Consider the following 25952-nt stretch of genomic DNA (forward strand, 5'->3'; position numbering starts at 1 on the left):
GGGTGACCACGCCCCTTTCTTTTTCAGACCCTGTCCCTTTTTTGCAGCTTTATTACTTAGGCACCGGAGGGGGGTTCCACCACCTCTCTAGGGCTACACTAAGCACTGGTTATTGGCAATGGTGCCATTTGTAGAGTCACGATACATCTACACCACCGCAGCACGCGGACAGGTCACACATTGCGCCGTTTCAGAAATATGGCCACCCTTGGCCCCGAAAGTCGATAATCATCCCTTTTTGCAACATGACAGCAACGAGTGATTTCTGTGCAGACGGCCTATCGCCCACCTTATATACCCACCAAGCCAGCGCACGACACCGTACTTCATGGGCTACGCACTGCCGACGTCACACGTAGGAGGTGGTGATAATAATGTGACGCCACCGTGCATATGAGGAGAGATGTAATAGGATCAGAGTTTAGCGCTAAACATTTATAGAACTCGCACAATGCAATAGGATGCTGAAACATTTCCTGCAATCATGCAACTCGCCATAGCAAAGCATACATCCAGATGTTCTGCCATTACACACAGAAAACTCGGGCAACGCACAACGCACACCTAAACAAATCACCACAAACTGCAAAAAACAGACCAGCTCCTCTCAGGAAAAGATAAAATAGTTAAAAAGATAATAATAATTTGCACCCCCCCCCCCCTTATAACCAGCCCCGTGCTCTTTAGCCAGTCCTGCTTAAAAAAAATACAGGGGAAATTGTGTAGGGTACCCCTGTATTTCAACAGCCAGCACTGGGCTCTGCTCTTGGACAAGTCCTATTTCCAAAAATATGGCGGAAGCAAAGACTCAGGGGTCCCCTCCAGATAGTCAGCTCTTGGGGTACATTCAAGATCGATATTAATTGATGTTGGGCTTCCAGGGTAAGAATAATGCACATTTACTAGAGGACGTTTTTTAAAATAAATTTTTAAATGTTTCATAAATGTGTGTTTTAACCCTGAAAACCCAGGATTGATTAAGATCGATTTAAATAGACTGAAACCGATCTGAAACTGAACAAAATCGACCTTTAGTAAATATACCTCATGGTCTGGGATTCCTGGGGGAGTGGAGACCCCCCAATTAAGCCCCCCCTTCACCCTCCAGGGCACCCAAGGCCATGGCTAAAGTTATATATATTTTCTTTTACATGTGGAACTACAGATCTCAGCAAGCCTCCCCCCGTATGTGTTATGCACACCAGTGCCTGCAGGAATGTACTGGTGTCTGAACAGAGAGGGATGCAAAACAAATGAACTCACAGACAGACTGGGAAATATGACATAACGTACACAGAAGGTGATAGGGTAACAAAACCAACACAGAGTGAACAGAGAAGCCCAGAGGCTAAGAAACTGGGTGTCTCCCTAGTATTAGAAATGCTCAGATGGAAAAAGCAAGATGTTGTGTTTTAATACGTAGAGAACCCGAAATGCTGTTGCTAAGGGCAACAGCAAAACCCTAAAGGGTTACCAACGGGTGTGGCAGTAAACTCCTTGGTCAGAGATGGAATAATAGACACAAGGAGAGTCTCCACAGTCCTAATTCTCACTTGCAGGGCCCAGGTTCAGCTTACTGCCACTAAACTGACACATGGACGCCCTGCACAGTGAGAGAGGATTATGCAGGCAGGTCTGAAAGTACAGCCACAAACCTGCTGGGTTCACAGGATAGCAAAAGAACCTCAGCAGGCTAAACGACTGACTCCAGTCTTACTGCTAGGTCTGGATTGGCAGAGTGTAGTACCAAATGCCCAGGCCTATTTGCAGTAAGCAACAACAAATACAAAGCTACACAGTACTGGCTAACTTTCAGGAACTGACTAACCAACAAAGATTCAGCAGCATCTGCTTAACCTGAGAAGAGGCCTTATAAAGCAGGTGCTGTCCACGCCCCCCTCAGACCTCACAGACTGTGAGCACAAAAACCAGCACCGGATCCCATGCCTGTAACCACTGCACAGCAAAAGACCCGAACCGGAGTATCAGCTGCGCTCAGGTTACTCCGCTAGCACTTGTCTCCCGGTTGCCATGACGACGTGGCAGCACAGGGCAGGAGACCCTAACAGTACCCCCCCTCTGACGAGGGGTCAAAGAACCCCTACCACCGGGTTTATCGGGGAACTGCGAGAAGAAAGAGCGTATCAGTCTGGGGGCATGAAGATCACAACTGCGCACCCACGACCGCTACTCCGGGCCATACCCCTTCCAGTGCACCAAAAATGACAGCCGACCCCGAACCATCTTGGAGTCAAGAATCCTTTCAACAACAAACTCCCTCTGGCCACGTATCAGAAGAGGGGAAGGTCTTCCTCTGGAAGAAGGATTACTAATCGCCCGTTTTAAAAGGGAACAATGAAATGTTTTATTGATACCCAAAGAACGGGGCAGATCTAACTGAAATGCCACCGGATTGATAACCCTGGTGATCTTATAAGGGCCGATGAACCGGGGGCCTAACTTATGAGATGGCTGTTTCAACTTCAAATTCTTGGTAGACAACCAGACGAAGTCTCCTAATTTGAAGCTGCAGGGTCTTTTCCGCTTATCAAAAACCCTTTTGGTCACTAATGACACAGACACAAGGGCTTTCTTCACTTTCCTCCAAATACCTCTAAGGACCGAAACGACAGAGGAACCACCAGGCGTGGAGTCCAGGGGGTCAAAAGAATTGGCCTTAGGATGATGCCCATACACACAAAGGAAGGGAGAGATCCCTGTAGCCGAGTGAGCCGCGTTGTTATAGGCAAACTCCGCCATTGACAGATGAGCAACCCAGTCAGTCTGACACTTGGAGACATAACACCTGAGGAACTGCTCCAAGGTCTGGTTCACCCTTTCAGTCTGCCCATTAGACTGCGGATGGTAGCCTGACGACAAGCTGACAGAAATCTGGAGATCGGAACAAAATGCCCTCCAGAATTTGGCCACAAACTGGGATCCGCGGTCAGAGACCACATCAATTGGCAACCCGTGGAGGCGCACAACATGCAGCATAAATAATTCAGACAGGCGTCTGGCCGATGGCAGCCCAACCAGTGGAACGAAGTGCGCCATCTTCGAAAACCTGTCAACGACAACCCAGATGGCTGTCATCCCAGAGGATTTGGGCAAGTCCACAACAAAATCCATTGAAATGTGGGTCCATGGCTTAGATGGAATAGAGAGTGGATGTAATGGGCCAACAGGAACCCCTCTAGGAGTCTTATTTCGGGCACAGATGTCACATGCCCGAACCCACTGATCCACATCCTTAGCCACCGAGGGCCACCACACCGCCCTAGATAGCAACTCCCGAGTTCTGGCAACACCCGGGTGACCTGCCGACTTCTTGGCATGGAATTCCAGGAACACTCGCTGTCTTAACCTAGGAGGCACAAACAAAAGACCTACCGGAAGGTCTGGAGGAGCCTGCTCCTGTGCTCTAAGGACTAATGACAAGAGGTCCTGGGTAATGCCCACTTTAATACATGATGGGGACACAATGGGCAACGGCTCTTCGGTGGTCTCCTGGATTGGAGCAAAACTCCGCGAGAGCGCATCAGCCTTGATGTTTTTTGACCCAGGGCGATATGTTATCAAAAAATTAAAGCGAGCAAAAAACAAAGCCCATCGTGCCTGCCTGGCATTGAGACGCTTCGCTCACTCAAAATATGCCAAATTCTTATGGTCGGTGAGAATTGAGACCACAAACTTAGCCCCCTCAAGCCAGTGTCTCCACTCCTCGAGTGCATCCTTAATAGCCAACAATTCCCGGTTACCCACGTCATAATTCATCTCGGCAGGCGAAAATTTACGGGAAAAGTAAGCACAGGGATGAAGGCGATTATCAGACACTCCCATCTGAGAGAGCACTGCCCCAATACCCATCTCAGAGGCATCCACCTCCACCACAAAAGGACGCTCTGGATCTGGGTGTCGCAGCACCTTGGCCGAGACAAATGCCCTTTTGAGACGGGCAAAAGCCGCTTTGGCCTCACGAGACCAGTGAGCAACATCCGCCCCTTTCTTAGTGAGTGCCACCAAGGGCGCCACTATAGACGAAAATCCAGCGATAAATCGTCTATAAAAATTTGCAAAGCCCAGGAAACGCTGAAGCGCCTTCAAACTAGTGGGCTGCACCCAATCCAGGACTGCCTGTACCTTGGAACCCTCCATTTGGAAACCTTCTGGGGAGATAATATATCCTAGAAATGCGATTTGCTGAACTTCAAATTCGCACTTCTCCAGCTTCGCCCCAAGCCGGTGGTCTCTGAGTTTCTGGAGGACTAAGCGTACATGCTTCCGATGTTCCTCCAGGGAATGGGAGAAGATTAGGATGTCATCTAAGTATACAACTAAGAATCTATCCAAATATTCCCTGAGCACATCGTTCATGAAATCCTGGAAGACTGCCGGGGCATTACAGAGCCCAAAAGGCATCACCAAATATTCATAATGCCCTGAGTGGGTATTAAAGGCAGTCTTCCATTCATCCCCCTCTCTTATTCGGATTAGATTGTACGCACCGCGTAGGTCATTCTTAGAAAAAATGGTGGCAGTACGAAGCTGGTCAAACAAGACCGAAATGAGAGGCAGTGGGTATGAGTTTTTAATCGTGATACGGTTCAATTCCCTGAAGTCGATGCAGGGTCGCAATGAACCGTCCTTTTTACCCACGAAGAAGAACCCCGACCCAACTGGAGACTGTGAAGGTCTGATAAATCCTTTAGCCAAGTTCTCCTGAATGTACTCTGCCATAGCCTGAGTCTCAGGACGTGACAGGGAGTACAACCTGCTCTTGGGAAGCTTAGCATTCGGCAACAAATCAATGGCACAGTCATAGGGGCGATAAGGAGGTAGTACCTCTGCAACTTTTTTGGAGAACACGTCCGCAAAATCTGCATAACACCCTGGCAATCCTGGCAAACTTAGCTGCGAGAGCCTGACTGGAAGGCTCAAGCAACTCCTGAAACAATCAGTACCCCAACTAAGAATCTCCCCAGAGACCCAGTCAAATTGAGGATTGTGGGCCCTTAACCAGGGTAACCCCAACACCAATGGGGCAAAAGTACAGACAGTCACATAAAAGGACAATTTTTCAGAGTGTGTGGCTCCAATAAACAAAGAAATCTGGCTAGTGCAAGAGGTAATTTTACCCTGGGATAATGGTTCCCCGTTTAACCCACAAATCTCAATTTCCGACGCCAAGGGTACTAAGGGAACAGAGTGTTTCAGGGCGAATTGGCGGTCCATAAAAACCCCGTCGGCCCCACTGTCCACAAAGGCCTCAGTCTTGACAGTTTGACCGAAGATCTTCAAGGTCACCGGAATGATAAAAGTCTTCTTGGGAAATTCTGACTTCTGGCCTGACAGGATATTTCCCATCACCCTCAGGCCCTGAAGTTTTCCGGCTTTTCTGGGCATGATACTACCACATGACCCTTATTCCCACAGTACAAACACAACCCCTGTTGTCTCCTCCGCGTCTTCTCACGCGAGGAGAGGCGGGTAGCCCCAATCTGCATAGGCTCCTCGGAAAATTCCTCAGAGTCTGAGGTTCCCTTGGGAAAGAAGGAAACCTCGGTCTCCCTTTCAAGCCTACGCTCTCTCAGCCGTCTATCCACCCGGATGGATAACTGCATGAGCTGATCCAAGCTATCAGGCAAGGGATATTGTACCAGTTGGTCTTTTATCTGGTTAGAAAGACCTCTTCGGTACTGGTGTCTCAGGGCTGGGTCATTCCACTGGGTATCATGGGCCAACCTCCGAAACTCCGTACAGTAAACCTCAACTGGCCTTCGCCCTTGCTTAAGGATCGAAATCTGAGCCTCGGCTGAGGCCGTCTTGTCAGGGTCATCATACAACATGCCCAGTGCCGTAAAAAAAGCATCAACACTTTTAAGCGACGGACAGTCAGGCTGCAACCCATATGCCCAGACCTGTGGGTCTCCTTGTAGCAAGGAAATCACTATGCCCACCCGCTGAATCTCTGACCCAGAAGACTGAGGCCTAAGCTGGAAATATAACTTGCAGCTCTCCTTGAAACAAAAGAACTGCGAGTGATCTCCAGAAAAACGATCCGGAAGATTTACTTTCGGCTCCTTAACCCCTGAAGGTGCTGCTGCTGCGGGAGCTCCGCCAGCGGCCTGGGAGGTGTGCATTTTAATGGACAAATCATTAAATTGACGAGTCAGGACCTGCACCTGATCGACCACCTGTTGCAACGTATTTTGAGGGGTATGCTCCATATTCCCACAAAATTTCAACAGGAGTATTGGGCTGCTGAATATGTTATGCACACCAGTGCCTGCAGGAATGTACTGGTGTTTGAACTGTTATACACACCAGTGCCTGCAGGAATGTACTGGTGTCTGAACAGAGAGGGATGCAAAACAAATGAACTCACAGACAGACTGGGAAATATGACATAACGTACACAGAAGGTGATAGGGTAACAAAACCAACACAGAGTGAACAGAGAAGCCCAGAGGCTAAGAAACTGGGTGTCTCCCTAGTATTAGAAATGCTCAGATGGAAAAAGCAAGATGTTGTGTTTTAATACGTAGAGAACCCGAAATGCTGTTGCTAAGGGCAACAGCAAAACCCTAAAGGGTTACCAACGGGTGTGGCAGTAAACTCCTTGGTCAGAGATGGAATAATAGACACAAGGAGAGTCTCCACAATCCTAATTCTCACTTGCAGGGCCCAGGTTCAGCTTACTGCCACTAAACTGACACATGGACGCCCTGCACAGTGAGAGAGGATTATGCAGGCAGGTCTGAAAGTACAGCCACAAACCTGCTGGGTTCACAGGATAGCAAAAGAACCTCAGCAGGCTAAACGACTGACTCCAGTCTTACTGCTAGATCTGGATTGGCAGAGTGTAGTACCAAATGCCCAGGCCTATTTGCAGTAAGCAACAACAAATACAAAGCTACACAGTACTGGCTAACGTTCATGAACTGACTAACCAACAAAGATTCAGCAGCATCTGCTTAACCTGAGAAGAGGCCTTATAAAGCAGGTGCTGTCCACGCCCCCCTCAGACCTCACAGACTGTGAGCACAAAAACCAGCACCGGATCCCATGCCTGTAACCACTGCACAGCAAAAGACCCGAACCGGAGTATCAGCTGCGCTCAGGTTACTCCGCTAGCACTTGTCTCCCGGTTGCCATGACGACGTGGCAGCACAGGGCAGGAGACCCTAACAGTATGCTGGTACTTGGAGAACCACAAGTACCAGCAAGTGGGGTATTAAAGTGCCCGCTGGTACCTGCAGTCCTCCTGTAAAAGAAATATTAAAATAAAAACAACACACACACAGTGAAAGTTCAAAAAAGCATACATGCACACTCATAAACACTTACCTACATCCCCTGAAGACCTTCAGTCCTCTTGTCCAGTAGAATCCATGGTAACCTGTAAAAAGAAAAAATACTCACCTATTCCAGTGTATATTGCATCCGCTTCATTCCACAGGGTTAAAAATAAAAGACGGGTCATGCAAACCAAGCCAGACTGAGGGACTGCAAGTGTTTCCACATGCTGCCCCTCTACGCAAATGACCGGGCTCCGGGTGACCGCTGTCCCGTGCCTGAGGAACGCCGTGACTGGCTGTGTGGCTGGGTTGTCAGCCAAACTTTCCCCTATAGAGAACAATGGTGGAAAACCCCATTGCTCTCTATGGTGACAACTGTGGCATTCAGCAGCTAACCGCAAGCTTTAATGAAGAAACCCATAAGGTTAAAACAGGTCAACTGTACATGGGAGACTTGCTGGGACCTGCGGTTCCACCTGTAAAGGACAATATTTCTCACTTAAAAGCTATCACATCTGCACCCACCACCCAGGTATTCCGGGTATAGCGTCAGGCTTCAGCCGAGGAGTGAATAAATGGAATGCGTGGCTTACACGGTCTATGCTTTCCCTCCAGTGGCAGCCACGCGTGCATGTACCCACCACCCCAGAGGTGAATGAGAGATGGCTAGTGATGCGTACACATCGTGATCCCACTGCAGTAACGCTGTACCACGACACGCCTGTATACTGGGGTAACTGCCCTGATCTGGGGAGACTGGTGATGAGTCTGATAACTATGAGATGTTGGGTGATTGTGTGATGTCAGCTAGGCGGCCTCTGTTGTTTTTCTATTACCTTCCAGTAAATGTGTGACTATAAGGCACATTCTCCTTATCTTTGTATTTAAGGGCAAATTGCGTTCCAATGTGCAGTTTCCCAATATTCAGGAAACTGTGTAAGCGCAGGACGCTTTCTACATATGTACAGAACGGGTCCTGATATCGCAGGGACGGAGACACTCACCTCTCATCCTATCACTACTGTACACACCTTCTCATCCTATCACTATTGTACACACTCACCTCTCATCCTATCACTACTGTACACACCTTCTCATCCTAACACTATTGTACACACTCAATTCTCATCCTATCACTACTGTACACACCTTTCTCATCCTATCAATATTGTACACACTCACCTCTCATCCTATCACTACTGTACAGACCTTTCTCATCCTATCACTATTGTACACACTCACCTCTAATCCTATCACTACTGTATACACCTTTCTCATCCTATCACTATTGTACACACCTTTCTCATCCTATCACTACTGTACACACCTTTCTCATCCTAACACTATTGTACACACTCAATTCTCATCCTATCACTACTGTACACACCTTTCTCATCCTAACACTATTGTACACACTCACCTCTCATCCTACCACTATTGTACACACCTTTCTCATCCTATCACTATTGTACACACTCACCTCTCATCCTATCACTACTGTACACACCTTTCTCATCCTATCACTATTGTACACACTCACCTCTCATCCTATCACTACTGTATACACCTTTCTCATCCTATCACTATTGTACACACCTTTCTCATCCTATCACTATTGTACACACTCACCTCTCATCCTATCACTACTGTACACACCTTTCTCATCCTATCACTATTGTACACACCTTTCTCATCCTATCACTACTGTACACACCTTTCTCATCCTATCACTATTGTACACACTCAATTCTCATCCTATCACTACTGTACACAATCACCTCTCATCCTATCACTACTGTACACACCTTTCTGATCCTATCACTATTGTACACACTCACCTCTCATCCTATCACTACTGTACACACCTTCTCAGCCTATCACTATTGTACACACTCAATTCTCATCCTATCACCTCTGCACCCACCACCCAGGTATTCCGGGTATAGCGTCAGGCTTCAGCCGAGGAGTGAATAAATGGAATGCGTGGCTTAAACAGTCTATGCTTTCCCTCCAGTGGCAGCCACATCGTGATCCCACTGCAGTAACGCTGTACCACGACACGCCTGTATACTGGGGTAACTGCCCTGATCTGGGGAGACTGGTGATGAGTCTGATAACTATGAGATGTTGGGTGATTGTGTGATGTCAGCTAGGCGGCCTCTGTTGTTTTTCTATTACCTTCCAGTAAATGTGTGACTATAAGGCACATTCTCCTTATCTTTGTATTTAAGGGCAAATTGCGTTCCAATGTGCAGTTTCCCAATATTCAGGAAACTGTGTAAGCGCAGGACGCATTCTACATATGTAAAGAACGGGTCCTGATATCGCAAGGATGGAGACACTCACCTCTCATCCTATCACTACTGTACACACCTTCTCATCCTATTACTATTGTACACACTCACCTCTCATCCTATCACTACTGTACACACCTTCTCATCCTATTACTATTGTACACACTCACCTCTCATCCTATCACTACTGTACACACCTTTCTCATCCTATCACTATTGTACACACCTTTCTCATCCTATCACTACTGTACACACCTTCTCATCCTATCACTATTGTACACACTCACCTCTCATCCTATCACTACTGTATACACCTTTCTCATCCTATCACTATTGTACACACCTTTCTCATCCTATCACTATTGTACACACTCACCTCTCATCCTATCACTATTGTACACACCTTTCTCATCCTATCACTACTGTACACACCTTCTCATCCTATCACTATTGTACACACTCACCTCTCATCCTATCACTACTGTATACACCTTTCTCATCCTATCACTATTGTACACACCTTTCTCATCCTATCACTATTGTACATACTCACCTCTCATCCTATCACTACTGTATACACCTTTCTCATCCTATCACTATTGTACACACTCACCTCTCATCCTATCACTATTGTACACACCTTTCTCATCCTATCACTATTGTAATCACCTTTCTCATCCTATCACTACTGTACACACCTTTCTCATCCTAACACTATTGTACACACTCAATTCTCATCCTATCACTACTGTACAGACCTTTCTCATCCTATCACTATTGTACATACTCACTTCTCATCCTATCACTACTGTATACACCTTTCTCATCCTAACACTATTGTACACACTCACCTCTCATCCTATCACTATTGTACACACTCAATTCTCATCCTATCACTACTGTACACACCTTTCTCATCCTATCACTATTGTACACACTCAATTCTCATCCTATCACTACTGTACACACCTTTCTCAACCTATCACTACTGTACACACCTTTCTCATCCTATCACTACTGTACACACCTTTCTCATCCTAACACTATTGTACACACTCACCTCTCATCCTATCACTATTGTACACTCAATTCTCATCCTATCACTACTGTACACACCTTTCTCATCCTAACACTATTGTACACACTCAATTCTCATCCTATCACTACTGTACACTCCTTTCTCATCCTATCACTACTGTACACACCTTTCTCATCCTATCACTACTGTACACACCTTTCTCATCCTAACACTATTGTACACACTCACCTCTCATCCTATCACTATTGTACACTCAATTCTCATCCTATCACTACTGTACACACCTTTCTCATCCTAACACTATTGTACACACTCACCTCTCATCCTATCACTATTGTAAACACTCAATTCTCATCCTATCACTACTGTACACACCTTTCTCATCCTATCACTATTGTACACACTCAATTCTCATCCTATCACTACTGTACACACCTTTCTCATCCTATCACTACTGTACACACTCAATTGTCATCCTATCACTACTGTACACAATCACCTCTCATCCTATCACTACTGTGTGCACCTTTCTCATCCTATCACTACTGTACACACCTTTCTCATCCTATCACTACTGTACACACCTTTCTCATCCTATCACTATTGTACACACCTTTCTCATCCTATCACTATTGTACACACTCACCTCTCATCCTATCACTACTGTACACACCTTTCTCATCCTATCACTACTGTACACACCTTTCTCATCTTATCACTACTGTATACATATTTCTCATCCTATCACTACTGTACACACTCACCTCTCATCCTATCACTACTGTACACACCTTTCTCTTCTTATCACTATTGTACACACTCAATTCTCATCCTATCACTACTGTACACACTCAATTCTCATCCTATCACTACTGTACACACCTTTCTCATCCTATCACTACTGTACACACCTTTCTCATCCTATCACTACTGTACACACCTTTCTCATCTTATCACTACTGTATACATCTTTCTCATCCTATCACTACTGTACACACTCACCTCTCATCCTATCACTACTGTACACACCTTTCTCATCCTATCACTACTGTACACACCTTTCTCATCCTATCACTATTGTACACACTCAATTCTCATCCTATCACTACTGTATACACCTTTCTCATCCTATCACTACTGTACACACTCACCTCTCATCCTATCACTATTGTACACACTCAATTCTCATCCTATCACTACTGAACACACACCTCTCATCCTATCACTACTGTACACACCTTAATCATCCTATCACTACTGTACACACTCAATTCTCATCCTATCACTACTGTACACATTCACCTCTCATCCTATCACTACTGTACACACCTTTCTCATCCTATCACTACTGTACACACCTTTCTCATCCTAACACTATTGTACATACTCGCCTCTCATCCTATCACTACTGTACACACCTTTCTAATCCTATCACTACTCTACACAGCTTTCTCTTCCTATCACTACTGTACAAACCTTCTCATCCTATCACTATTGTACATACCTTTCTCTTCCTATCACTATTGTACACACTCAATTCTCATCCTATCACTATTGTACACACTCAATTCTCATCCTATCACTACTGCACACACCTTTCTCATCCTATCACTACTGTACACAACTTTCACATCCTTTCACTACTGTACACACCTTTCTCATCCTATCACTACTGTACACATCTTTCTCATCCTATCACTATTGTGCACACTCAATTCTCATCCTATCACTACTGTACAAACCTTTCTCATCCTATCACTACTGTACACACTCACCTCTCATCCTATCACTACTGTACACACCTTTCTCATCCTACCACTACTGTACACACTCACCTCTCATCCCATCACTACTGTACAAACTTTTCTCATCCTATCACTACTGTACACACCTTTCCCTTCCTATCACTACTGTACACATTCACCTCCCATCCTATCACTACTATACACACTTTTCTCATCCTATTACTACTGTACACACTCACCTCTCATCCTATCACTACTGTACACACCTTTCTCATCCTATCCCTATTGTACACACTAAATTCTCATCCTATCACTACTGTACAAACCTTTCTCGTCCTATCACTATTGTACACACTCACCTCTCATCCTATCACTACTGTACACACCTTTCTCATCCTAACACTATTGTACACACTCAATTCTCATCCTATCACTACTGTACACATCTTTCTCTTCCTATCACTACTGTACACACTCACCTCCCATCCTATCACTACTGTACACACCTTTCTCATCCTATCACTATTGTACACACTCAATTCTCATCCTATCACTACTGTACAAACCTTTCTCATCCTATCACTATTGTACACACTCAATTCTCATCCTATCACTACTGTACAAACCTTTCTAATCCTATCACTATTGTACACACACACACACACTCACCTCATTATATCAGTACTGTACACACCTTTCTCATCTTAACACTATTGTACACACTCAATTCTCATCCTATCACTACTGTACACACTTTTCTCATCCTATCACTACTGTACACACTCACCTCTCATCCTTTCTCTACTGTACACACCTTTCTCTTCCTATCACTACTGTACACACCTTTCTCATCCTATCACTACTGTCCACACCTTTCTCATCCTATCACTATTGTACACACTCAATTCTCATCCTATCACTACTGTACACACCTTTCTCATCCTAACACTACTGTACACACCTTTCTCGTCCTATCACTCTTGTACACACTCAGTTCTCATCCTATCACTACTGTACACACCTTTCTCATCCTATCACTACTGTACACACTCACCTATCATCCTATCACTACTGTACACACCTTTCTCATCCTATCACTATTGTACACAGTCAATTCTCATCCTATCACTACTGTACACACCTTTCTCATCCTATCACTATTGTACACACTCACCTCTCATCCTATCACTGCTGTACACACTCACCACTCATCCTATCACTACTGTACACACCTTTCATGTCCTATCACTATGGTACAAACTCAATTCTCATCCTATCAATACTGTACACACCTCTCTTATCCTATCACTACTGTACACACTCACCTCTCTCATCCTATCACTACTGTACACTCACCTCTCTCATCCCATCACTACTGTACACACTCACCTCTCTCATCCCATCACTACTGTACACACTCACCTCTCTCATCCTATCACTACTGTACACACTCAACTCTCTCATCCCATCACTACTGTACACACTCACCTCTCATCCCATCACTACTGTACACACTCACCTCTCTCATCCCATCACTACTGTACACACACCTCTCTCATCCCATCACTACTGTACACACTCACCTCTCTCATCCCATCACTACTGTACACACTCACCTCTCTCATCCCATCACTACTGTACACACTCACCTCTCTCATCCCATCACTACTGTACACACTCACCTCTCTCATCCCATCACTACTGTACACACTCACCTCTCTCATCCTATCACTACTGTATACACTCACCTCTCTCATCCCATCACTACTGTACACACTCACCTCTCATCCCATCACTACTGTACACACTCACCTCTCTCATCCCATCACTACTGTACACACTCACCTCTCTCATCCTATCACTACTGTACACACTCACCTCTCTCATCCTATCACTACTGTACTCTCACCTCTCTCATCCCATCACTACTGTACACACTCACCTCTCTCATCCCATCACTACTGTACACACTCACCTCTCATCCCATCACTACTGTACACACTCACCTCTCTCATCCTATAACTACTGTACACACTCACCTCTCTCATCCCATCACTACTGTACACACTCACCTCTCTCATCCTATCACTACTGTACACTCACCTCTCTCATCCTATCACTACTGTACACACTCACCTCTCTTTGCTTACTGTCACGTGAGGTGTAAGAAGGATGATTCCGAACCTTAAAACAAAAGGAAAACGATAACAGAAAATGAGAATATATTATTTGACAAATTGTAAAAGATCTAAATAAAAATGTGATTCTGATGAACATGACATTTATACTTAATAATTAGATATTTTATAGTCATTGTAAAAACAACTAAATTACAGTCCAGGTCACAGAAATACAGATTCACCAATTCTGATTAAAAAACTGACAATTACAGATGGAAGAAAGCTGCTCTGTAATAAGATGTCACAGCCGTAATGCACCTGAACCGTCTTTTCCAAGGAAGGAAAAATTCTGATGGTTAGGACGGTAGCAGCCTCCCTTAGTGACCGGGCGTAATACACTGCATCTATATGCGTTCTATAATGATCAGTATATCACAGCGCATACTGCCCCAACACAGACTGTCCATCCTATGAACTAACGGGAACATGCAGTCCTACATCCATCCCATGAACTAACGGGAACACGCAGTCCTACATCCATCCCATGAACTAACGGGAACATGCAGTCCTACATCCAACCACGTGATAACGGGAACACGCAGTCCTACATCCATCCCATGAACTAACGGGAACACGCAGTCCTACATCCAACCACATGATAACGGGAACAAGCAGTCCTACATCTAGCCACATGATAACGGGAACATGCAGTCCTACATCTAGCCACATGATAACGGGAACACGCAGTCCTACATCTAACCACATGATAACAGGAACATGCAGTCCTACATCCAACTACATGATAACGGGAACATGCAGTCCTACATCTAACCACATGATAACGGGAACATGCAGTCCTACATCCAACCACATGATAACAGGAACATGCAGTCCTACATCCAACCACATGATAACGGGAACACGCAGTCCTACATCCAACCACATGATAACGGGAACATGCAGTCCTACATCCATCCCATGAACAAACGGGAATACACAGTCCTACATCTAACCACATAACAGGAACACGCAGTCCTGCATCCATCACATGAACTAACGGGAACATGCAGAACTACATCCAACCACATGATAACGGGAACATGCAGTCCTACATCCATCCCATGAACTAACGGGAACATGCAGAACTACATCCAACCACATGATAACAGGAACATGCAGTCATACATTCAACCACATGATAACGGGAACATGCAGTCCTACATCTAGCCACATGATAACGGGAACACGCAGTCCTACATCCAACCACATAATACCGGGAACACGCAGTCCTACATCCAACCACATGATAACGGGAACATGCAGTCCTACATCTAGCCACATGATAACGGGAACATGCAGTCCTACATCTAGCCACATGATAACGGGAACATGCAGTCCTACATCCAACCACATGATAACGGGAACATGCAGTCCTACATCCAACCACATGATTACGGGAACACGCAGTCCTACATCCAACCACATAATAACGGGAACACGCAGTCCTACATCCAACCACATGATAACGGGAACATGCAGTCCTACATCTAGCCACATGATAACGGGAACATGCAGTCCTACATCTAGCCACATGATAACGGGAACACGCAGTCCTACATCTAACCACATGATAACGGGAACACGCAGTCCTACATCCATCCAATTAACTAAAGGGAACACGCAGTCCTACATCCAACCACATGATAACGGGAACATGCAGTCCTACATCCATCCAATAAACTAACAGGAACATGCAGTCCTACATCCAACCACGTGATAACGGGAACACGCAGTCCTACATCCATCCCATGAACTAAAGGGAACACGCTGTCCTACATCCAACCACATGATAACGGGAACATGCAGTCCTACAGCCAACCACATGATAACGGGAACATGCAGTCCTACATCCATCCCATGAACTAACGGGAACATGCAGTCCTACATCCAACCACGTGATAACGGGAACACGCAGTTCTACATCCATCCCATGAACTAAAGGGAACATGCAGTCCTACATCCAACCACACGATAACGGGAACACGCAGTCCTACATCCAACCACATGATAACGGGAACACGCAGTCCTACATCTAACCACATGATAACAGTAACATGCAATCCTACATCTGACCACATGATAACGGGAACATGCAGTCCTACATCCATCCCATGAACTAACGGGAACACACAGTCCTACATCCTTCCAATGAACTAACTGGAACATGCAGTCCTACATCCATCCCATGAACTAACGGGAACATGCAGAACTACATCCAACCACATGATAACGGGAACATGCAGTCCTACATCTAGCCACATGATAACGGGAACACGCAGTCCTACATCCAACCACATAATACCGGGAACACGCAGTCCTACATCCAACCACATGATAACGGGAACATGCAGTCCTACATCTAGCCACATGATAACGGGAACATGCAGTCCTACATCTAGCCACATGATAACGGGAACACGCAGTCCTACATCCAACCACATGATAACGGGAACACGCAGTCCTACATCCAACCACATGATAACGGGAACATGCAGTCCTACATCTAGCCACATGATAACGGGAACATGCAGTCCTACATCTAACCACATGATAACAGGAACACACAGTCCTACATCCAACCACATGATAACGGGAACATGCAGTCCTACATCTAACCACATGATAACGGGAACATGCAGTCCTACATCTAGCCACATGATAACGGGAACACGCAGTCCTACATCCAACCACATAATACCGGGAACACGCAGTCCTACATCCAACCACATGATAACGGGAACATGCAGTCCTACATCTAGCCACATGATAACGGGAACATGCAGTCCTACATCTAGCCACATGATAACGGGAACACGCAGTCCTACATCCAACCACATGATAACGGGAACATGCAGTCCTACATCCAATCACATGATTACGGGAACACGCAGTCCTACATCCAACCACATAATAACGGGAACACGCAGTCCTACATCCAACCACATGATAACGGGAACATGCAGTCCTACATCTAGCCACATGATAACGGGAACATGCAGTCATACATCTAACCACATGATAACAGGAACACGCAGTCCTACATCCAACCACATGATAACGGGAACATGCAGTCCTACATCTAACCACATGATAACGGGAACACGCAGTCCTACATCCAACCACATGATAACGGGAACATGCAGTCCTACATCCATCCCATGAACAAACGGGAACACGCAGTCCTACATCTAACCACATGATAACGGGAACACGCAGTCCTGCATCCATCACATGAACTAACGGGAACATGCAGTCCTACATTCAACCACATGATAACGGGAACATGCAGTCCTACATCCATCCCATGAACTAACAGGAACATGCAGTCCTACATCTAACCACATGATAACGGGAACACGCAGTCCTACATCCAATCACATGATAACGGGAACATGCAGTCCCACATCCATCCCGTGAACTAACGGGGACATGCAGTCCTACATCCAACCACATGATAACGGGGACATGCAGTCCTACATCCAACCACATGATAACGGGAACACGCAGTCCTACATCCAACCACATGATAACGGGAACACGCAGTCCTACATCCAACCACATGATAACGGGAACACGCAGTCCTACATCCAACCACATGATAACGGGAACACGCAGTCCTACATCCAACCACATGATAACGGGAACACGCAGTCCTACATCCAACCACATGATAACGGGAACATGCAGTCCTACATCCAACCACATAATAACGGGAACACGCAGTCCTACATCTAGCCACATGATAATGGGAACATGCAGTCCTACATCCAACCACATGATAACGGGAACATGCAGTCCTACATCCAACCACATGATAACGGGAACACGCAGTCCTACATCCAACCACATGATAACGGGAACACACAGTCCTACATCTAACCACTTGATAACGGGAACACGCAGTCCTACATCCAACCACATGATAACGGGAACACGCAGTCCTACATCCAACCACATGATAACGGGAACATGCAGTCCTACATCCAACCACATGATAACGGGAACACGCAGTCCTACATCCAACCACATGATAACGGGAACACGCAGTCCTACATCCAACCACATGATAACGGGAACACGCAGTCCTACATCCAACCACATGATAACAGGAACACGCAGTCCTACATCCAACCACATAATAACAGGAACATGCAGTCCTACATCTAACCACTTGATAACGGGAACACGCAGTCCTACATCCAACCACATGATAACGGGAACATGCAGTCCTACATCCAACCACATGATAACGGGAACATGCAGTCCTACATCCAACCACATGATAACGGGAACATGCAGTCCTACATCCAACCACATGATAACGGGAACACACAGTCCTACATTCAACCACATGATAACGGGAAAATGCAGTCCTACATCCATCCACATGATAACGGGAACATGCAGTCCTACATCCAACCACATGATAACGGGAACATGCCCACATACAGACATGCCCACCCAGAAACATGCCCACATGCAGACGTGCCCACCCAGAAACATGCCCACATGCAGACATGCCCATCCAGAAAACTCTAAAAATATGCACCTAGTAGCAGCGTCTTAGTGACAGATCCACGTCATGTTTCATCCTATCACCGGCACACCAGGTGAGGCAGCCGCATTGTGCGCACTGTGGGAGATAAGCCATACACGCCCCATGACGTGTCGGAGCAAGTATATAACCCTCATTATAGTAAGATGGCTGTATTGCTTCCCAATATACAGTCTATTACAGGTTGAGTATCCCTTATCCAAAATGCTTGGGACTAGACGTATTTTGGATATCGGATTTTTCCGTATTTTGGAATAATTACATACCATAATGAGATATCATGATGATGGGACCCAAGTCTAAGCACAGAATGCATTTATGTTTCATATACACCTTATATACACAGCCTGAAGGTCTTATAATACAATATTTTTAATAAATTTGTGTATTAAACAAAGTTTGTGTACACTGAGGCATCAGAAAACAAAGGTTTCACTATCTCACTCTTACTCAAAAAATTCCGTATTTCGGAATATTCCGTATTTCGGAATATTTGGATATGGGATACTCAACCTGTAACACATTTTACCCTTGCTTAGATAGATAGATAGATAGACACAACTACACTATACAACTATTTGGAGAACGTATTCGGCCACACCTGTTATTGTGTTCAGGTGTTTCAATTAGCCCCTTTGCCACAGGTTGTTTAAAATCAGGCACCTAGCCATGCCGTGTCCATCTGCATACATTTCTGCTACACAATGTGTCATTGTGAGGAGCTCAGTGATAGCGCGGTGCTGTGATAGGACGCCGCCTCTGCAATAAGATGGGTCGTGAAATTTCATCCCTGCTGGATATTCCCCGGTCACCTGTGATATTAGAACGTGGAAGCATTTAGGAACAAAAGCAACTCGGCCACAAAGCGGAAGACCACGTAAATCACAGAGAGGGGTCAGAGACTGCTGAGGCGCATGGTGCATAAAGGTCGCCAACGCTCTGCTGATTCCATAGCTGACTAGTTCCGAACTTCCACTGGCATTAATGTAATCACAAACACTGTGCAGTGGGAGCTTAATGGAATGTCATGCCAGCCTCACATCACCAAGACCATGCCAAGCGTCGGATGGAGTGGTGGACACGTGTTCTGTGGAGTGGTGTAAAGCACACTGACACTGGACTGTGGAGCAGTGGACACGTGTTCTGTGGAGTGGTGTAAAGCACACTGACACTGGACTGTGGAGCAGTGGACACGTGTTCTGTGGAGTGGTGTAAAGCACACCGACACTGGACTGTGGAGCAGTGGACACGTGTTCTGTGGAGTGGTGTAAAGCACACCGACACTGGAGTGTGGAGCAGTGGACACGTGTTCTGTGGAGTGGTGTAAAGCACACCGACACTGGAGTGTGGAGCAGTGGACACGTGTTCTGTGGAGTGGTGTAAAGCACACCGACACTGGAGTGTGGAGCAGTGGACACGTGTTCTGTGCAGTGGTGTAAAGCACACAGACACTGGACTGTGGAGCAGTGGACACGTGTTCTGTGGAGTGGTGTAAAGCACACTGACACTGGACTGTGGAGCAGTGGACACGTGTTCTGTGGAGTGGTGTAAAGCACACCGACACTGGAGTGTGGAGCAGTGGACACGTGTTCTGTGGAGTGGTGTAAAGCACACCGACACTGGAGTGTGGAGCAGTGGACACGTGTTCTGTGGAGAGGTGTAAAGCACACCGACACTGGACTGTGGAGCAGTGGACACGTGTTCTGTGGAGTGGTGTAAAGCACACCGACACTGGACTGTGGAGCAGTGGACACGTGTTCTGTGGAGTGGTGTAAAGCACACCGACACTGGAGTGTGGAGCAGTGGACACGTGTTCTGTGGAGTGGTGTAAAGCACACCGGCACTGGAGTGTGGAGCAGTGGACACGTGTTCTGTGGAGTGGTGTAAAGTACACTGACACTGGACTGTGGAGCAGTGGACACGTGTTCTGTGGAGTGGTGTAAAGCACACTGACACTGGAGTGTGGAGCAGTGGACACGTGTTCTGTGGAGTGGTGTAAAGCACACCGACACTGGAGTGTGGAGCAGTGGACACGTGTTCTGTGGAGTGGTGTAAAGCACACTGACACTGGACTGTGGAGCAGTGGACACGTGTTCTGTGGAGTGGTGTAAAGCACACTGACACTGGACTGTGGAGCAGTGGACACGTGTTCTGTGGAGTGGTGTAAAGCACACTGACACTGGACTGTGGAGCAGTGGACACGTGTTCTGTGGAGTGGTGTAAAGCACACAGACACTGGACTGTGGAGCAGTGGACACGTGTTCTGTGGAGTGGTGTAAAGCACACTGACACTGGACTGTGGAGCAGTGGGAATGTGTTCTGTGGAGCGGTGTAAAGCACACAGACACTGGACTGTGGAGCAGTGGACACGTGTTCTGTGGAGTGGTGTAAAGCACACTGACACTGGACTGTGGAGCAGAGGACACGTGTTCTGTGGATTGGTGTAAAGCACACTGACACTGGACTGTGGAGCAGTGGACACGTGTTCTGTGTAGTGGTGTAAAGCACACTGACACTGGACTGTGGAGCAGTGGACACGTGTTCTGTGGAGAGGTGTAAAGCACACTGACACTGGACTGTGGAGCAGTGGACACGTGGTCTGTGGAGTGGTGTAAAGCACACTGACACTTAACTGTGGAGCAGTGGACACGTGTTCTGTGGAGTGGTGTAAAGCACACTGACACTTAACTGTGGAGCAGTGGACACGTGTTCTGTGGAGTGGTGTAAAGTACACCGACACTGGACTGTGGAGCAGTGGACACGTGTTCTGTGGAGTGGTGTAAAGCACACAGACACTGGACTGTGGAGCAGTGGACACGTGTTCTGTGGAGTGGTGTAAAGCACACCGACACTGGACTGTGGAGCAGTGGACACGTGTTCTGTGGAGTGGTGTAAAGCACACCGACACTGGAGTGTGGAGCAGTGGAAACGTGTTCTGTAGAGTGGTGTAAAGCACGCCGACACTGGACTGTGGAGCAGTGGACACGTGTTCTGTGGAGTGATGTAAAGCACACTGACACTGGACTGTGGAGCAGTGGACACGTGTTCTGTGGAGTGGTGTAAAGCACACTGACACTGGACTGTGGAGCAGAGGACACGTGTTCTGTGGAGTGGTGTAAAGCACACTGACACTGGACTGTGGAGCAGTGGACACGTGTTCTGTGGAGTGGTGTAAAGCACACTGACACTGGACTGTGGAGCAGTGGACACGTGTTCTGTGGAGTGGTGTAAAGCACACCGACACTGGACTGTGGAGCAGTGGACACGTGTTCTGTGGAGTGGTGTAAAGCACACCGACACTGGACTGTGGAGCAGTGGACACGTGTTCTGTGGAGTGGTGAAAAGCACACCGGCACTGGAGTGTGGAGCAGTGGACACGTGTTCTGTGGAGTGGTGTAAAGTACACTGACACTGGACTGTGGAGCAGTGGACACGTGTTCTGTGGAGTGGTGTAAAGCACACTGACACTGGAGTGTGGAGCAGTGGACACGTGTTCTGTGGAGTGGTGTAAAGCACACTGACACTGGACTGTGGAGCAGTGGACACGTGTTCTGTGGAGTGGTGTAAAGCACACTGACACTGGACTGTGGAGCAGTGGACACGTGTTCTGTGGAGTGGTGTAAAGCACACTGACACTGGACTGTGGAGCAGTGGACACGTGTTCTGTGGAGTGGTGTAAAGCACACTGACACTGGAGTGTGGAGCAGTGGACACGTGTACTGTGGAGGGGTGTAAAGCACACCGACACTGGACTGTGGAGCAGTGGACACGTGTTCTGTGAAGTGGTGTAAAGCACACCGACACTGGAGTGTGGAGCAGTGGACACGTGTTCTGTGGAGTGGTGTAAAGCACACCGACACTGGACTGTGGAGCAGTGGACACGTGTTCTGTGAAGTGGTGTAAAGCACACAGACACTGGACTGTGGAGCAGTGGACACGTGTTCTGTGGAGTGGTGTAAAGCACACAGACACTGGACTGTGGAGCAGTGGACACGTGTTCTGTGGAGTGGTGTAAAGCACACAGACACTGGACTGTGGAGCAGTGGACACGTGTTCTGTGGAGCGGTGTAAAGCACACAGACACTGGACTGTGGAGCAGTGGACACGTGTTCTGTGGAGCGGTGTAAAGCACACCGACACTGGACTGTGGAGCAGTGGGAATGTGTTCTGTGGAGCGGTGTAAAGCACACAGACACTGGACTGTGGAGCAGTGGACACGTGTTCTGTGGAGTGGTGTAAAGCACACAGACACTGGACTGTGGAGCAGTGGACACGTGTTCTGTGGAGTGGTGTAAAGCACACAGACACTGGACTGTGGAGCAGTGGACACGTGTTCTGTGGAGTGGTGTAAAGCACACCGACACTGGACTGTGGAGCAGTGGACACGTGTTCTGTGGAGTGGTGTAAAGCACACCGACACTGGACTGTGGAGCAGTGGACACGTGTTCTGTGGAGTGGTGTAAAGCACACAGACACTGGACTGTGGAGCAGTGGACACGTGGTCTGTGGAGTGGTGTAAGGCACACAGACACTGGACTGTGGAGCAGTGGACACGTGTTCTGTGGAGTGGTGTAAAGCACACAGACACTGGACTGTGGAGCAGTGGACACGTGTTCTGTGGAGTGGTGTAAAGCACACCGACACTGGACTGTGGAGCAGTGGACACGTGTTCTGTGGAGTGGTGTAAAGCACACTGACACTGGACTGTGGAGCAGTGGACACGTGTTCTGTGGAGTGGTGTAAAGCACACCGACACTGGACTGTGGAGCAGTGGACACGTGTTCTGTGGAGTGATGTAAAGCACACCGACACTGGACTGTGGAGCAGTGGACACGTGTTCTGTGGAGTGGTGTAAAGCACACCGACACTGGACTGTGGAGCAGTGGACACGTGTTCTGTGGAGTGGTGTAAAGCACACCGACACTGGACTGTGGAGCAGTGGACACGTGTTCTGTGGAGTGGTGTAAAGCACACCGACACTGGACTGTGGAGCAGTGGACACGTGTTCTGTGGAGTGGTGTAAAGCACACCGACACTGGACTGTGGAGCAGTGGACACGTGTTCTGTGGAGTGGTGTAAAGCACACCGACACTGGACTGTGGAGCAGTGGACACGTGTTCTGTGGAGTGGTGTAAAGCACACCGACACTGGACTGTGGAGCAGTGGACACGTGTTCTGTGGAGTGGTGTAAAGCACGCCGACACTGGACTGTGGAGCAGTGGACACGTGTTCTGTGGAGTGGTGTAAAGCACGCCGACACTGGACTGTGGAGCAGTGGACACGTGTTCTGTGGAGTGGTATAAAGCACACCGACACTGGACTTTGTAGCAGTGGTCACGTGTTATGTGGAGTGGTGTAAAGCACACCGACACTGGACTTTGGAGCAGTGGTCACGTGTTCTGTGGAGTGGTGTAAAGCACACCGACACTGGACTGTGGAGCAGTGGACACGTGTTCTGTGGAGTGGTGTAAAGCACACCGACACTGGACTGTGGAGCAGTGGACACGTGTTCTGTGGAGTGGTGTAAAGCACGCCGACACTGGACTGTGGAGCAGTGGACACGTGTTCTGTGGAGTGGTGTAAAGCACACCGACACTGGACTGTGGAGCAGTGGACACGTGTTCTGTGGAGTGGTATAAAGCACACCGACACTGGACTTTGTAGCAGTGGTCACGTGTTATGTGGAGTGGTGTAAAGCACACCGACACTGGACTTTGGAGCAGTGGTAACGTGTTCTGTGGAGTGGTGTAAAGCACACCAACACTGGACTGTGGAGCAGTGGGAACGTGTTCTGTGGAGTGGTGTAAAGCACACTGACAATGGACTGTGGAGCAGTGGACACGTGTTCTGTGGAGTGGTGTAAAGCACACCGACACTGGACTGTGGAGCAGTGGGAACGTGTTCTGTGGAGTGGTGTAAAGCACACCAACACTGGACTGTGGAGCAGTGGACACGTGTTCTGTGGAGTGGTGTAAAGCACACCGACACTGGACTGTGGAGCAGTGGGAACGTGTTCTGTGGAGTGGTGTAAAGCACACCGACACTGGACTGTGGAGCAGTGGGAACGTGTTCTGTGGAGCGGTGTAAAGCACACCGACACTGGACTGTGGAGCAGAGGACACGTGGTCTGTGGAGTGGAGTAAAGCACACCGACACTGGACTGTGGAGCAGTGAACACGTGTTCTGTGGAGTGGTGTAAAGCACACAGACACTGGACTGTGGAGCAGTGGACACGTGTTCTGTGGAGTGGAGTAAAGCACACCAACACTGGACTGTGGAGCAGTGGACACGTGTTCTGTGGAGTGGTGTAAAGCACACAGACACTGGACTGTGGAGCAGTGGACACGTGTTCTGTGGAGTGGAGTAAAGCACACCGACACTGGACTGTGGAGCAGTGGACACGTGTTCTGTGGAGTGGAGTAAAGCACACCGACACTGGACTGTGGAGCAGTGGACACGTGTTCTGTGGAGTGGTGTAAAGCACACCGACACTGGACTGTGGAGCAGTGGGAACGTGTTCTGTGGAGTGGTGTAAAGCACACCAACACTGGACTGTGGAGCAGAGGACACATGTTCTGTGGAGTGGAGTAAAGCACACCGACACTGGATTGTGGAGCAGTGGGAACGTGTTCTGTGGAGTAGTGTAAAGCACACTGACAATGGACTGTGGAGCAGTGGACACGTGTTCTGTGGAGTGGTGTAAAGCACACCGACACTGGAATGTGGAGCAGTGGGAACGTGTTCTGTGGAGTGGTGTAAAGCACACCGACACTGGACTGTGGAGCAGTGGGAACGTGTTCTGTGGAGCGGTGTAAAGCACACCGACACTGGACTGTGG

General features: G+C 47.6%; 1 protein-coding gene across 1 annotated transcript in view; it reads right to left on the minus strand.

The window, feature by feature from the left end:
- LOC134932220 (myosin-IIIb-like) overlaps window positions 1-25952 on the minus strand; it is a 374352-nt gene that overhangs the window by 209829 nt on the left and 138571 nt on the right. The window contains exon 9 of the mRNA XM_063926445.1: window positions 14516-14563. Within this exon, the coding sequence (XP_063782515.1) occupies window positions 14516-14563 (48 nt within the window). The remainder of the gene's footprint in view (window positions 1-14515; window positions 14564-25952) is intronic.

This window comes from Pseudophryne corroboree, chromosome 1, assembly GCF_028390025.1.
Source record: "Pseudophryne corroboree isolate aPseCor3 chromosome 1, aPseCor3.hap2, whole genome shotgun sequence".
NCBI lineage: Eukaryota > Metazoa > Chordata > Amphibia > Anura > Myobatrachidae > Pseudophryne > Pseudophryne corroboree.